We start from the raw sequence: 17,559 nt of genomic DNA on the forward strand, positions 1-17,559 counted from the left end.
AACAAGAATTCATCTACAGATGAGTCTAATTATTCATTAAACAGGTTTCCAGCAAACAGCTGAATATAAAAAGGCTTTACTTAATAAAGAAAACCCCGCCCATTTCATGCTGTCTGCAATGGCACCACATGGAAGAGAAATGTCACAAGACCTGAGAAAGAAAATAATTTTTTTACACAAGAAAGGTGAAGGCTACAGGAAGATCAGCAAAGCTTTACTTATCAGTCAGAATACTGCAACCATCTCACAGAGACGTCCAAGCCATCCACAGAAGTTAACACCTCGACAGGAGCGTCTTTTGATGAGGAGGATTGAAGAAAATTGCCATGCAAGTTCACTGCAGTTAGCTAAAGAAGTGGAAAGACAAACTGAGGTGATTGTTTCCTGTGACATAATATGGCGTACAGAGGAATAGTTTGCATGGTGTCGTCCACCAAAGGAGCCTCTCCTAAAGCCCATGCATGAAAAAGCTCACCTAGAATTTGCAAGGGCCCATGCTGAAAAAAAAGACTATTGGGACTCTGTACTCTGGAGTGATGAGACCAAGATAAATGTTTTTGGAACTGATGGCTTCAAAATTGTATGCTGTTGCAAAGGTGAGGAGTACAAAGAAAAAAGCATGGTGCCTACAGTGAAACATGGTGGTGGCAGTGCCCTTCTGTGGGGCTGCATGAGTGCTACTGGTTTCAGGGAGCTGCATTTCATTGATGGTATCATGAATTCACAGATGTACTGCTCTATATTGAAAGAGAAGATGCCACCATCACTGCACTTTTCCAACATGACAATGATCCAAAACACACATCTAAGGCCACTGTTGCATTTCTGAAGAAGAACCGGGTGACAGTGATTCAGTGGCCAAGTATGTCTCCTGATCTGAACCCAATCCAACAGCTATGGGGAATTCTGAAGATACAAGTTGAGCATCACTCTCCATCCAGCATCCAGGCTCTAAAAGAGGTCGTTCTTGAAGAATGGAAAAGATTGATGTTGTAATATTTCACCAACTTGTTCATTCCACGCCTAGAAGACTTTGTGCCGTCCTTACAAATCATGGAGGTCATACAAAATACTAGATGGAGGAGTTTTTGTTGTGGGCTGAATTAATTTTTGCATCAACTAATTTGAGTAAAACTGAAGATTTTGTAATCTAAGTTATATTATTAACCTTCCTGTCATGTAATGAGCCGAACAAATGTTCTAGAAAAGTCAGTATTGTAAAAATTATGGAAATTGTTTTTGTGTTAATTGAGACATTGATTAAAATCTTACTTTTCAAACGGGGTGTATTCATTTATGCTGAGCACCAAATATATATATATATATATATATATATACACACACACAAAGTTAAATTGAATACGGTACTCATTTCAGACCATGTATTTTTTGAACCTCTGATCTTCAATATACTAACTGTTGCCTGTGAAATCCCATGCTGCTTCTTAAGTTTCTCTTTTCTTATTTATGTTTCCAATCCATGGATAAAATAGACTCTGTACTTTACTTATATGGTCACCATGGCAACTGCAAACCGCGTCCTGTAGAGTGGTGAAAGGGCACTGACCTGCATACATCGCACATAAAGAGAAAGCCTGCTCAGAGCTTTTCCCAGATGTGTTTCTGTTTATTTCCTTTTTATCCTCAAATCTGGGTTTGAAAAGCCTACAGAAGTACGACCCTGGACAAAGGCTGTCTGCATCTAGGGTCGTATGTCCGTCCGCATGTGCATCTTTATGCAAGTATTGGTGCATTCCATTTACTACTTTCCATGGGCTCCCATGGAGGGAAATATGCCAGACGTTTGTGTAATACAGTCCCAGGCTCCTATGAGCATGAGGCCTACAGTACTTGTCTTGGTGACCATTATCGCCAGTTATGGAAAAACCTGACATTCTGAGAGGACACCATGGTCAGTATACTTTCTTGGTATGACAACTATTTCTCTCACTTTGGAGAAATTTCTTCTCACTTCCTGTTGTGGCTACAGGGCAAGAAGTGAAGGGCAATCTCCCCAATGGAACAAAAATGGCAAAAAAAATTGAAAAAAAAACCTGAAATGGGTTCTAGCTAAAAGTTTTGGCTTTTGATGTAATCTAATCATGAAGTATTGAACCATTGTGTGGCTGAACCAACTATCTCAGAATTTAGTTTAATCTCTCATCATTATAATAACGAGATACAGTACAATAAAGAGGTATAATAAGAATATCAAATTGATATAATAAGAAAACATAAAAAGAGGTATATTGAGAAGATATAACAGATAGAATGGGGAAATATAATAAAGATATAGAATAAAAAGGTATAATAAGGAGCTCATATAAATAGGTATAATAAAGAAATAATATAAATAGGTATAATAAAGAAATAATATAAATAGGTATAATAAAGAAATAATATAAATAGGTATAATTAAGAGATATAATAAGGAGACATCATAGAGAGATATAATAAGACGATATAAGAGATATAATAAGATATCATAAAGAGATATCATAAATAGGTATAATAAAGAGATATAATAAGGAGACATCATAGAGAGATATAATAAGACGATATAATAAGATATAATAAAGAGATATCATAAATAGGTATAATAAAGAGATATAATAAGGAGACATCATAGAGAGATATAATAAGACGATATAAGAGATATAATAAGATATCATAAAGAGATATCATAAATAGGTATAATAAAGAGATATAATAAGGAGACATCATAGAGAGATATAATAAGACGATATAAGAGATATAATAAGATATCATAAAGAGATATCATAAATAGGTATAATAAAGAGATATCATAAATAGGTATAATAAAGAGATATGTTTGTAATGTACAGCGCTGAGTGAACTATTGGCGCTTTATAAATACTGTATAATAATAATAATAATATGTTTAGAGGATATAATAAAGAGATATAAAAAGAAGATATAATAAAGGGATATAAAAAGAAGAAATAATAAAGAGACATAAGAAGATATAATAACTGTAATAAAAATACATAATAAGAAACCATAATAAAAAGACATAGTAGGAAGATATAGTAAAAGATATAATAAAAATATACAATAAGAAATAGGGATATAATAGTAAGGGGTAATAGATACAAAAAGCAATATAATAAAGAGATGTAATAAGAATATATAATAAAAGATATATTAAGAATATATATTGGATATAATAAGAAGGTATAGATATAATAAGAAGATATAATAAAAGATATAATAATAAATAATAAATATAATAAGAAGGTATAACAGATATAATAAGAAGATATAATAAAGAGATATACTAAGAAAGTATAATAGATATAAGAAGAAGATATAATTAAGAGATTTCATGAACAACTATAGATAGAATAACTTTTTTATTGTAATTTTTATTTTTAACTTTTCTAAAAGTAGTTTATAAACTTCTGGAATTCGTCACTTGTTTGCAGAAATGAAATAACTTGAACTAATTATCGATCCCGCCAGGACGGTTGGTCTTAGCGGTTGACTTTGAAGAATGTTCATGTACACTTTTTTATTAAGTAAGAACACTAATTGCTACTGTTCCTCGCCCAGAGCCGGCACAACATATACGTTCTATAGGAGAACCTCTTCATACGCCTCTTCCGGCATCGTTATTTCTGAAGTTTGCTTTGACTTAATTACTGGTAAAAACCGCATGAAAAGCGCTTGCTTAGTGAAGCTTACAGTCTACACGGGATTAATTGGACGCCGGACCGGTCAATCTGTTGGTTGCAATTACTAAATTTTCATTTTCTGTTTCTCACACCAGTGACTGCGGGACAGCCGCATAGACATTAAATTGGCTTATTAATCTCAGGAAAAGTCTGAAAATAATAAATCCTTTAAAAGGAGAACTGTGGGTGTTGGGGGAGGGGCAAGACCTGTAAGTGGAACTTAACTGCTGTGGGGGAAAATGAGGTCTCCTACCCTGCCAGATAGGACTGTGCTGAGTGGCAGAGCTGGATAATTATCAGGGCTTGATGGACAGACATATAAAAAAATATTATCTGTGTATTTAGTTGGTTGCTTGGAGTTGAGCTTGCTGTGTACACACACCACCCGCTATGATTCATTTCCAGCATTTCACAAATGGCACACTGTTGCTACAGCTAAAGTAACTCACATCCCTCTATTGATCTTTTCTCCTTCCAGATGGAAAGCCTGTTTGGGGACAGCTCTGCGGCTCTCTGGAAACATTGCTTCTTCTATCTGTAGGTTTTCAGTGTCCGCGTTGGAGCACCTCAATGCCGTCACTGATTATAGATCTGCAGAAGATTCCACTGCAGGCGATCGTATACAAAATACCAAATTATTAAAGAATGACTTCCTTCATTCAAAGGATAGTCACCAATGAAATACCATACCAAATATCTTCCGTCTGTCCGTCCATCTGCCTAGCATGTATTGACCTACTTCTATTTCTTTCTTTCTATTATTTTTTCTATTGATTATAATTCTATTGATCTATCATCTATCTCTCTTTATATTGATTATCTATCGGCCGGTTTACAAACTGTTTGTAAATATCTATTATGGATAGTGGTGTATGTAGGTTTTGTGCTGCCCTAGGCAACACAAAAATCGACCACCCCCCCACCCCCCCATGGAGAGAGTCTGACACCTACAAAAGCCACCCCCCCCACCCCCTGGAGGAGAGAGCCTGAGACAATGACCAACAACACCCCTGCCCTCAACCTCTCCCCCAGCCGAAAGAACCTTCCATTACAATTGCCTCCCATACACCACCTTCCCCACCCAGTGAGAGAGAGAAAGACACTCACATTCACAGCTCCAAACATCCTCAAGAATGAGAGTTGGGCTCTGCATATACCGTCAAGCAGCCCGCAGCCTCTTTCGGATCCCACCTGATCCCCATGCAGCCTGAGTCCCTTCTTCAGTCCCTTCTTCCTGCCCCCCTGAAAAATGCTGCCCTAGGCAAATGCCTTGTTTGCCTTGTGGTAAATACGCCCCTGATTATGGACAGTGGCTGCCCATAGAAAATATGGCTGCATTTATTGTTTTGATCTTTGATCCGTATCTATAATCTACCTTACATTCCTGCTCTTTGTTCACTATCCATTGACCATTTGGAAACTAGGGCACTGCACGAGGGCCTGGGGTCACTAGGGGGCCCTATGAGATGCCCCTGGTACCTTTTTCATAGGCTTCTTTGCGTTTGGGCAAGGACACAGGGACCCCATGATCCCCTATTGCCCGAGGGCCCCATGAGCTGTCAGTCCGCTCCTGCTATCCATCAATCTGCTGGAGAAGCCACCTTGAGAGGTATCATGTTGAAAGGCTAGAAGGGAAGAAAAGGGAGGAGGAGCACGGCTTCTTCACTGTGAAAACTGGAGCAAGTGCAGAAGAGTAGCAACACTGAAAACTTGGGATCGGATGCAAAAGTGTTGCCACTTTCAAGAATGAAGATCAGGGAACTGGCAGTCACCATAGATTTACGATCTAACAATAGATTTTGGAAAGGAACCTAAAACACACAAAGTAGGGGGAAGTACTTTGGCAGCCATGAGCGAGAAAACATTTTTGGGTTTACCTGCACTTTAAATATTTAAAAGAAACAAACACAGAACAACCATCACAAACACCAGTACACCATGTGATGAAAAAGTAGGCAAATACATTAAAACGATGACTAATAGCCAGGGGTGGACTGACCATTTGGAAACTCAAGCACTGCCCGAGGGCCCGGGGTCGGTAGGGTGCCCCATGAGATGCCCATGGTACCTTTTTCATAGGCTTTTTTGACTTTGGGCAAGGACACAGGGGCCCCATGATCCCCTATTGCCCGGGGGGCCCCATGAGTTGTCAGTCCGCCCCTGCTATCCATCAATCTGCTGGAGAAGCCACCTTGAGAGGTATCATGTTGAAAGGCTAGAAGGGGAGAAAAGGGAGGAGGAGCACGGCTTCCTCACTGTAAAAACTGGAGCAAGTGCAGAAGAGTAGCATCACTGAAGACTTGGGATCGGATGCAAAAGTGTTGCCACTTTCAAGAAGGAAGATCAGGGAACTGGCAGTCATCATAGATTTACGATCTAACAATAGATTTTGGAAAGGAACCTAAACACACAAAGTAGGGGGAAGTACTTTGGCAGCCATGAGAGAGAAAACATTTTTGGGTTTACCTGCACTTTAAATATTTAAAAGAAACAAACACAGAACAACCATCACAAACACCAGTATACCATGTGATGAAAAAGTAGGCAAATACATTAAAACGATGACTAATAGCCAGGGGTGGACTGACCATTTGGAAACTCAAGCACTGCCCGAGGGCCCGGGGTCGGTAGGGTGCCCCATGAGATGCCCATGGTACCTTTTTCATAGGCTTTTTTGACTTTGGGCAAGGACACAGGGGCCCCATGATCCCCTATTGCCCGGGGGGCCCCATGAGTTGTCAGTCCGCCCCTGCTATCCATCAATCTGCTGGAGAAGCCACCTTGAGAGGTATCATGTTGAAAGGCTAGAAGGGGAGAAAAGGAAGGAGGAGCACGGCTTCCTCACTGTAAAAACTGGAGCAAGTGCAGAAGAGTAGCAACACTGAAGACTTGGGATCGGATGAAAAAGTGTTGCCACTTTCAAGAAGGAAGATCAGGGAACTGGCAGTCATCATAGATTTACGATCTAACAATAGATTTTGGAAAGGAACCTAAACACACAAAGTAGGGGGAAGTACTTTGGCAGCCATGAGAGAGAAAACATTTTTGGGTTTACCTGCACTTTAAATATTTAAAAGAAACAAACACAGAACAACCATCACAAACACCAGTATACCATGTGATGAAAAAGTAGGAAAATACATTAAACCGATAACTAATAACCGAATCAAAGGAAATCAATGGCCTACCCTTGATGTGTGTTGCGAAAGTCTGGCACAGGCTCTTGAAGAGTTCGGGGTTTTCAAATTTATCCTCCTTTGCTTTCACCCAGAAACAGGATTCTGAGAGGTCCTGCGGCTCAACCTATAGAAAAACAAAACACTTAAAGTGGCTGTAAACCTCTAAAATGAAAAATGAACAAAACACATAATTCATATATAGTGTGTACTTGCTTCAATTCATAGAGGCATTTCTGCCTGGTCTGTCACTGCTTTGCTATCCTGTGCTAAGTCACTTTTGACAGCCTAAGCTGGAACCAGGGAATCCTAGGAGATGCCCTGTCCCCACTCCAGCAGGTGATTGACAGCCTCAGCTGTGCATGTTTCCCTCTGAGACTGTGTAGACGACGTGTGTCCATTTCCTCTACTAAGGTCTCAGATTACACTCAGCTCCCTGCACTTTGCAGTGCTTGGCTTCAGATCCCTGCCCCCTGCCTTCTGAAGCTGAGAAATGCTGTGTAAAATGTGTGCTTTAGCGGGTTGTACAGTAGAGAGGGCTGAAGATAAACAGGTACAACGTACGTAGGAGGATTTGTTTCATCTCTATTTACCACCTGAGACCAGTCACTTCACTGGGTATATGTAACGATCTACAACCACTTTGAAGCAGGAGTTCAGCTTTGATAGTTACTTTTGCCTTGAAAAGTGAGTCTGTTCATCCTCCTTAAAGCCCAACTGACAATTCTCTGCCATTGGCTGCCACTACTGTCAATCACAGCCAGTGAGGCTGGGAGCAGTGGGTGGTGCCAACCACACTGTGTGTATTTATGGACACACAGAGCTGGCTCAAGAGTGAGCATGCACGAGTGCCCCCAGAGTAATCAGCCTCCTATGGGGGCACTCAGAAAAGGGAAGGAGCCAGGAACACTGGCAGGGGACCCAAGAATCCAAAGAACAAACGGTATACCGCTCAGGCAAACAATCCACAACAGGTGCAGGCTCCGGCTCGCCACCACACAAGATGCAATAGGAAGAAGGGTCAGCCGCACACCGGTGGATAGATGAATATAGTGTGTATTTATTGATCCATAGGACACACAAAACACCAGGACATGAATACAGGACTTGTTAACGCGTTTCACACGATCTATGATTAAGCATGAGATTGTGTGAAACGCGTTAACAAGTCCTGTATTCATGTCCTGGTGTTTTGTGTGTCCTATGGATCAATAAATACACACTATATTCATCTATCCTCCGGTGTGTGGCTGACCCTTCTTCCTATTGCAGGGTACCCAAGAAGAGGAGGACCGGGGCAGATTGACTGTATAAGATACTGTATAAGATACAATATAGAAGTTCAGATTTAATTCAACCAGGGGCGGACTGACAACTCATGGGGCCCCCGGGCAATAGGGGATCATGGGGCCCCTGTGTCCTCACCCACACTCAAAAAAGCCTATGAAAAAGCCAATTAAAGGTACCAGGGGCATCTCATGGGGCCCCCTACTGACCCCAAGCCCTCGAGCAGTGCCCGAGTGCTTGAATGGTCAGTCCGCCCCTGGACCGGGGCTGCTTTGAGAAAATCCATTACACAGAGCAGGTAAGTAAAACATGTTTGTTATTATTTGAAAAAAATGTCAAAACAAGTAAATCAGTATGGCCATCGAATGGCCATAATGTGGTATTTTCCAGAAATACCTCAGGGAAGAAAACACTGCTTTATGACAACTAGATGGCGCTTGTGATTTTATGAAAATATTCATAGTAGACAAAATATGGCGACCAGGGGCGGACTGACCATTTGGAAACTCGGGCACTGCCCGAGGGCCCGAGGTCAGTAGGGGGCCCCATAAGATGCCCCTGGTACCTTTTTCATAGGCTTTTTTGAGTTTGGGCAAGGACACAGGGGCCCCATGATCCCCTATTGCCCGGGGGCCCCATGAGTTGTCAGTCCGCCCCTGATGGCGACTTTTTTGTTGTTGTTGCGCCCGTGGGAATGTTTGTACAGCATTTTGTTTTATGAATAAGCTCCTGTTAAATCTTATACAAGCTTTTAGGAACAGAATTTACATCTACATCAATTCTAGGAAATATGCCAAAACCATATGTCATTCCAATGTGGCATCTCATGGATATATTCATGAACAGAATGAACCATTAGACAATGTAAATAGTGTACATTATGCACCGTTTCAACATACATGAAACATTCATAGTTCACCTTACTGGTCTTGGACAGGATAACCTTGACTAGCCCAGAATCGACGCAAAACGCAACAGAGGCCGTGCACGATACAATGGAATCTATTAACGTCAGAAGGATTGTGGGTACATTTTTTTTTTATCCAGCAACCACATAATTCTGACATCTCTCCACATTTCATAGTCCTTTATTAATGAGTAAATGCTATTATGTTTCAGCCACAGAAAATTTAGTCTAGTAACTCAGTTTCTGAAAAAAAAGGAGGAATCCAAGGCTGACCTTGATGGAACAGAATGACATGAAGTATGTGATTGTGTGTGGAATGTTCCCTCTCGTGCTGCACGGACTACACACCTGAAACAGCAGTGAATGTGTAAGATCAACTGCTAACGCAATCAGATATATGGCAGGAGTCCTGTAGTTCATTCAGAGCCCCCATACATGACCATGCTGCAGTAATGCGCATGCTGCTGTAAAGCATGGCAACGCGTATTACAAGTGTTAAATGTGCATTCTGCCATTCATTTTGCACAGCGGAGCTCAAAGCAGAGTGATAGAGAGATAAGCTCAGTTTGCTGCTTCTTCTTTCACTGTCCAGTCACAAGCTGGGGGCTCGTCCGGGATGACCCAAGGTCACAGGTATTGGGTTGAATGATGCTGGCCAACAGACTGAGGACATCGAGTGGCATAAAAATCAATGTAGGACAGGGGTATTGAATTCAAATTTAGGAAGGTCCGGTCAGTAAAATCTTTTTCAAGCACAGGTCTGAGTCTCATGTTTGTGTGATGACTTGGATCCTTCGTCACATGCCTGATGAAGGGGTCCTGCGAAACTCCGAAACGTTGCCTTGCTGTAACTATGTGATATTCATTAAAACTTTTGGACCCATAATGGCGATGCTCGGTGTGCTGGTGACATTCTCCCTCCCTTGATGACTTGGATCCTTCACACCATATTTTCCCCTTTACATCAGTGGCATCAGTCCCTTACATCACAGTCCCTCCACCCCTTTACATCACAGCGACCCCTTTTACATCACAGCACTTTCTCTTACATCACAGTTGCCCACGGATCCTGTATCCTATCCATTAGTGTATTTAGGTTTTGTGCTGCCCTAGGCAACACAAAAATCGTCTACCCCCACAGACACCGACCAATACCAACCCCCTCCCCCCTTCCCCCTCCCGTGGAGAGAGCCTGACATTGACCAACAACACCCCTGTCCCCCACCTGGGAGAGCCTTCCGCTACCCCCCCCCTCAGTAATAGAGAGAAAAGCACTCATGTTCATCTCCAGACATCCCCAGGAATGAGAGTCAGTCTCTACATACACCCAGGGGTGTATTTACCACAAGGCAAACAAGGCATTAGCCTAGGGTCACATTTTTCAGGGAGCAGCAGCATTTTTTAAGGGGGGCAATGCTGTCCTCTGAAAGAAGGAAAGGAAGAAGGGACACACACAGCAGGTCCAGGTGGGATCTGAGAGAGGCTGCGGGCTGCTTGATGGTGTATGCAGAGCCTGACTCTTGTTCCCGGGGATGTCTGGAGCTGTGAAGATGAGTGTCTTATCTCTTGTCGGGGTGGTGGGGGGTTGCCAGTGTACGGGGGGCGGTGGTAATGGAAGGCTCTCTCGGGTGGGGGTGGGGGGTGCTGTTAGTCAATGGGGGGAGACAATCTTTGTGTTGCCTAGGGCAGCACGAATCCTAAATACACCATTAAGCAGCCCACAGTCTCTCTTGGATCCCACCTGGTTCCCATGGAGCACGTGTCCCTTCTTTCATCCCTTCTTCTGGGGGGAGATGCAGCCCCCCTGAAAAATGCCGCCCTAGGCAAGTGCCTTGTTTGCCTTGTGGTAAATACACCCCTGATCCTATCACATAAGAATGAAAGCTGTGGCCATGGTGGGGGAACAAGAACACCCAGGAGGGACACCCAGGCTTCTAGTTGGCACAGTCGCGGTACAGATAGGACTGCCATTGGCATGGTTCGGGACCACAGTCCGCCAATTAGTGATGTATGCTGTAGGAGAAAGTCAGTGCTGACATGTAAATATTAACAATGTGAAGCCACCAGCACTGATTACACACTATTGACATTTGCATGTTGGCCCTCAACAAGGCATTCATTTGGCAGCGGCGAATGCGCAGAACGACCTCAGTCTTCAGAATAGGTCGAGGTGATTCTGTGCATGCTCGATCCTAGCAGAAGCAATGTATTCAGGGCCATCATGTATATATAATTGTGTAACCAGCAGCCGTTGCTTCTGATTATGCAGAATGGTTTACAAGTCAGCCCGATACTGCGGCTGCCTAATGGATGAATCAGTCAAATCCTTTACTTGGTACTACAGACCAGGGGCAATCTGACAACTCATGGGGCCCCCGGGCAATAGGAAATCATGGGGCCCCCTGTGTCCTCGCCCACACTCAAGCCACACCCAAAAAAGCCTATGAAAGATACCAGGGGCATCTCATGGGGCCCCCTACTGACCCCGGGCCCTCAGGCAGTGCCCAAGTGGCTAAATGGTCAGTCCGCCCCTGCTACGGGCCATATGCCCATGTGATAAGTCCTTAAAGTGATTCTAAAGGTTCATTTTTTTTATAAAATAACAAACATGTCTATACTTACCTAGGCAAAGTCTGCAGAGTCTGAAACCATTTTAAAAGGTGGCATCTCCCAAAAAAGGGGAAGGGCCACCCCAGGGGCGGACTGACAACTCATAGGGCCCCCGGGCAATAGGGCATCTTGGGGCCCCTGTGTTCTTGCCCACACCCAAAAAAGCCTATGAAAAAGACAATGAAAGGTACCAGGGGCATCTCATGGGGCCCACTACTGACCCCGGGCCCTTGGGCAGTGCCCGAGTGCTCAAATGGTCAGTCCGTCCCTGGGCCACCCAAGCTTCCAACTCCTGTACAATCTTAGCAATTAAAGCGATTATAAAAAGTTGATTTTTTTCTTTTTGTAAAATAACATGTCTATACTTACCTGCTATGTGCAGTGATTTTGCCCAGAGCAGCCTGGATCCTCCTCTTCTCGAGTCCCTCGCAGGCTCTTCTGGCTCTTCCTTGTTGTAGGGTGCCCCCATAGCTAGCAGCTTGCTATGGGGGCACCCGCTGCTTTGTGTGTTCATTCACACATGGAGCCTCGTCTTGGCCCTGCCCCCTCCCTCTCTTCGTTGGCTGACTAGTTTGATTGACAGCAGCAGGAGCCAATGGCTCCCGCTTGCTGTCTCAGCCAATGAGGAGGCAGGGATCCGGGACAGCCGAGGCTGTAATTCACATAGCTGGATCAAGATGAGGTTCAGGTAAGTATTGAGGGGGCTGGGGGAGCTGCTTCACACAGAAGTTTTTTTACCTTCATGCATAGAATGTATGAAGGTGAAAAACCTTCATCCTTTACAACCACTTGCCCTCCAGAGGATTTCCCCCCCTTCCTGACCAGGCCATTTTTGCGATACAGCGCTGTGTTATTTTAACTGACAATTGTGCGGTCATGCAACGCTGCATACAAATGAAATTTAAGTCCTTTCTTTCCCACAAATAGAGCTTTCTTTTGGTGATATTTAATCGCCTCTGTGGTTTTTATTTCTTGCGCTACAAACAAAAAAAGACAGAGAATTTTGAAAAAAAAAAACTATATTTTTGACTTGCTATTAACCCCTTCCCACCGGCCGCACACAAATGTGCGGCCTCCCGGCGTCTGGGCCTGGTAGGTTCATTGGCTCCTGTCTAAATTGTCCCTAGTATGTGTATATATGAATGTGAGTTAGGGACCTTCGATTGTACGCCCCTTGAGGGTTAGGGACTGATGTGAATGTACAATATATATGTAAAGTGCTGTGTAAATTGATGGCGCTATATAAGTACCTGTAATAAATAAATATGTGGGAAGAATATTTTTAAAATGTATTTCAAATATATTTTTCTTCCACGTGGGTACAGCAAGTCACATAGAGCTCCTCCTCATATATATATATATATATATATATATATATATATATATATATATATATATATATATACATACACACACACATATATATACATATATTTGAAATGCTACAATTTTGGCCATATTCACTATATTTCAAAATATATTAAATAAATATTTATATATTTATTTAATAAATATATTTTGAAATATAGTGAATATGGCCAAAATTTTAGCATTTCAAATATATGGCAATATATGTTGGAAGAATATTTTTAAAATATATTTCAAATATAATTTTATTCCATGTGGGACAACAAGTCATATAGAGCTCCGCCTCATATATATATATATATATATATATATATATATATTTTTTATTTTTTTTTTTTTTAATTAAATATATTTTGAAATATATTGAAAATATATTGAATATGGCCAAAATTGTAGCATTTCAAATATACTGTATGTCAATATATTTCAGAAGAATATTTTTAAAATATAATGCAAAAATATTTTCTTCCATATGGGCAGCTTCTATTGCACATTGTAAGAAGCTCACAGTGTGCAGTGAAATTAAAGGAAACCATTTCAGTCGAGGAGAGGAGCCGCTACAACTGGGCAAGACTGAAGGGAAGGATGGAGGTCATCTTAAAAAAGACCATTCCACATCGGAAGGACTAAGAACAGACTCTACTATTCTCCTACACATGAATATACATTACAGGTCCACTTTAAATGCCAGGCGTTACGTATATGTATGGCTTTACCTGCATCCACACTCATAATAATAGCAGAGAAGTGCCAGGTGCTGTGAAATTTGCATATTATAATATCCCCGACCTCCCGCTGCCCTCCATTGCAGTGTTCCTTTTACCGTATTTCTCTATGTTACCCTGGGGGTCAATATGAATATTCTTTGGCAATACAAAATAAAATAAAATTGTGGAAGAACAACAAGAAAGAAAAAATTGAGCTGAAGGTCATTTCATTATTGAAATCCCACAATATTCTTCGGTTTGGATCCCTCTGTCAGAGAGCCGGGAGAGGAATGTTCACAAAGGAATTAAAAGCACAGTGCAGTCTGAAAGGAAAATCAAGTCTTGGGATGAATTTCTTTTGACTTTTTTTTATTTTTTAATTTGGTGCTTAAGTCCTCCTTTCACCCAATGTGGGAACCTCTTTTGTATATCCACTTATGAAATAGGAGGGATTCCATAACACACCCACTGCTGGCTCCCTAGTGTCCCTCACACTCATGTATGAAGGCATCGGTGCCAAGACATTGCTCACATCCACCAATTACATCCAGCCTGCCTTGGAAATTGGATCCGAATTTGTGATAAATGGAGCAGAGAGAGAAAGGCAGATACATAGCATAGATTAACTGGTTGTAGGCACTGCACATATAACACATGGAAAAAAAACTTCATGGAAGTACACAGGATGGGTGTAATATACCCTGTCCCTCTGCTGCTCCCACCACTCACATTTGCTGGCAGCCGAGCTGTCAAAAAAGTATAAAAACAGAAACAGTGTTTATAAACATTGTTCAGACCTGAGATAGTGAGATACAAAGTAACATTGTTTATAAACATTGATCAGACGGAAGATAGAGGGATACAAAGTAATGGTTTATAAACATTTATCAGACGAGAGATGCCGTGATACAAAGTAACATTGTTTATAAGCATTGTTCAGATGGGAGATAGAGAGAAAAAAAGTAACATTGTTTATATACAGTACATTAATCAGACAAGAAATAGAGAAATACAAAGTAACAGTGTTTATAAATAGTGTTCATATGAGAGATAGAGAGATACAAAGTAACTTTTTTTTTTATAAACAATGATCAGACAAGTGATTGAGAGATACAAAGTAACACTGTTTATAAACAATGATCAGGTAGGAGATGGAGAGATACAATGAACAATTGTTTATAAACATTGTTCAGATGGGAAATAGAGATATACATTTTTAGAAGCATTGACCAGACAAGAGATAGAGAGATACAAAGTAACATTGCTTATCAACATTTATCAGATGGGAGATTTAGAGATAAACAGTCACTTTGTTTATAAACATTGATCAGACAGGCGATATAGGGATACAAAGTCACATTTTTTATAAACATTGATCAGACAGGCGATAGAGAGATACAAAGTAACATTGTTTATAAACATTGATCAGACAGGCGATAGAGAGATACAAAGTCACATTGTTTATAAACATTGATCAGACAGGAGATAGAGAGATACAAAGTCACATTGTTTATAAACATTGATCAGACAGGCGATAGAGAGATACAAAGTCACATTGTTTATAAACATTGATCAGACAGGAGATAGAGAGATACAAAGTCACATTGTTTATAAACATTGATCAGATTATTATTATTATACAGTATTTATATAGCGCCAAAGAGTATGCTCAGCGCTGTACAGTAGCAAAGGGGACAGAACATGAGACAAGACAGTAACAATACACTACACGAGGGGTTCAAGGGCCCTGCTCTTTCGAGCTTACAATCGGATGGGAGATAGAGAGATACAAAGCCACATTAGTTATACACATGGTTCAGACAGGAGGTACAAAGTAACATTGTTTATAAACATTGATCAGACAGGCGATAGAGAGATACAAAGTCACATTGTTTATAAACATTGATCAGACAGGAGATAGAGAGATACAAAGTCACATTGTTTATAAACATTGATCAGACAGGAGATAGAGAGATACAAAGTCAAATTGTTTATAAACATTGATCAGACAGGAGATAGAGAGATACAAAGTCACATTGTTTATAAACATTGATCAGACAGGAGATAGAGAGATACAAAGTCAAATTGTTTATAAACATTGATCAGACAGGAGATAGAGAGATACAAAGTAACATTGTTTATAAACATTGATCAGACGGGAGATAGAGAGATACAAAGTAACATTGTTTATAAACATTGATCAGACGGGAGATAGAGAGATACAAAGTAACATTGTTTATAAACATTGATCAGATGGGAAATAGAGAGATACAAAGCCACATTAGTTATAAACATGGTTCAGACAGGAGGTACAAAGTAACATTGTTTATAAACATTGTTCAGCAGGGAGATACAATATAACATTGTTTATAAACACTGCACAGTTAAAAAATGGAGGAACATGCTTTGGGGTTTTTTCGCATTCAGCACTGCAGCAAAATCCATTAACAGTTGTAGAAAAGCAAAATGATTTTTTTTTCCAGGGCACCCGCCCTGCCTTTTCCCTCCATAAAGCCTGTCACTGCATTTGGGAGAAAGTTTTAAAGAAGTGTCATCCATGTGAGGGGGCCATGCTTCATCAATAACGGTGGAGGAACAGTTTCTCATCAACATTTCCCCTCATAAGCAGCCGGCAGATAATGCTTGTTATCAGAAAGGAGTTTTCTGAGGCTGGGGATATTGATTTTTATCCTGCCCCTCCCCCGCAATGGGAATCTCCGCAGATACCCCTAACATTTAATAATGGCTCCATAATCGCACTGTTTACACTTTCATGTGGGCCAAAAGGTAAACTCCAGTCAAACTTGGCATGATGCCGCTCCATATACTTGTATATTGTAGCAAAGTTTTCAGTGCAGTTTTGGTTGTCAAGAAACTTTTAGGGTCTAATCACAATTAAGGCCCATGTGGTGCGTTTGCGCACATTATGTTTTGGACTGTTGGGCTGCACTACAGCCCAAACCTGCTCTCACCTCCATTCTAAGACTATTCTGAATTAAAAGAAATAACTCCTGCACTCACAAACCAAAAAAAAACACAAAATGAAAAAACAAACAAATAATAGTATGAAGTCAGCAACAAACACTACCACAACTCCAGTGTCTGCCAGATCTATCTTTCTGGAGGGATCGCGCAGTCAAACGTGGGTTTTGAATTGTTTTTCTCACAATCCTGCGAGCTGTTCTGTCTGATATTTTTCTTGGTCTTCCAGATCTTGCTTTAACTTCCACTGTTCCTGATGACTGCCATTTCTTAATTACATTCCGAACAGAGGATACTGACATCTGAAAACGCTTTGCTATCTTCTTATAGCCTTCTCCAGCTTTGTGAGCGTCAACTATTTTCAGTTTCAGTTTTCTAGACAACTGCTTAGAAGAACCCATGGTGCTGATTGTTGGGGCAAGGTCAGATGAGTCTGGGCATTTAAAACCTTTGAGATTGACATCACCTGGTCTTCCCAGACGATGATTGAGAACAATCCATGACACTGGCAGGTCTCAGCTTTGCAAAGGGGGCAGTGCATGCTATAATTTCTGCAGGGTGCCCAAACTTTTGCAGATGCCATTTTTTTGTTTTCTGGTTTTTTGAAAGTGTAAATGATGGAAATAAAATCTAACTTTTGTTGACATATTATAAGAATGTCTAATCTGTAATTTGATGCCTTTTGGAGATTTTTCCATCTTTCCTTGGCTTCTTTATGCACATTATTACACATTTTTAGCTGGGGTACCCAAACTTTCGATCCCCACTGTATATCTATCTATATATATATATATATATATATATATATATATCAGGGGCGGACTGAC

General features: G+C 41.0%; 1 protein-coding gene across 1 annotated transcript in view; it reads right to left on the bottom strand.

Annotated features, from left to right (window-relative positions):
- Positions 1–17,559, bottom strand: part of LOC149452315 (protein diaphanous homolog 2-like) — a 766,217-nt gene that overhangs the window by 125,433 nt on the left and 623,225 nt on the right. Inside the window, exon 18 of the mRNA XM_089689522.1 lies at positions 6,858–6,998. Within this exon, the coding sequence (XP_089545648.1) occupies positions 6,858–6,998 (141 nt within the window). The remainder of the gene's footprint in view (positions 1–6,857; positions 6,999–17,559) is intronic.

This window comes from Staurois parvus, unplaced genomic scaffold (assembly GCF_062004578.1).
Source record: "Staurois parvus isolate SC_StPar_1 unplaced genomic scaffold, SC_StPar_1.0 ptg000481l, whole genome shotgun sequence".
Taxonomy (NCBI): domain Eukaryota; kingdom Metazoa; phylum Chordata; class Amphibia; order Anura; family Ranidae; genus Staurois; species Staurois parvus.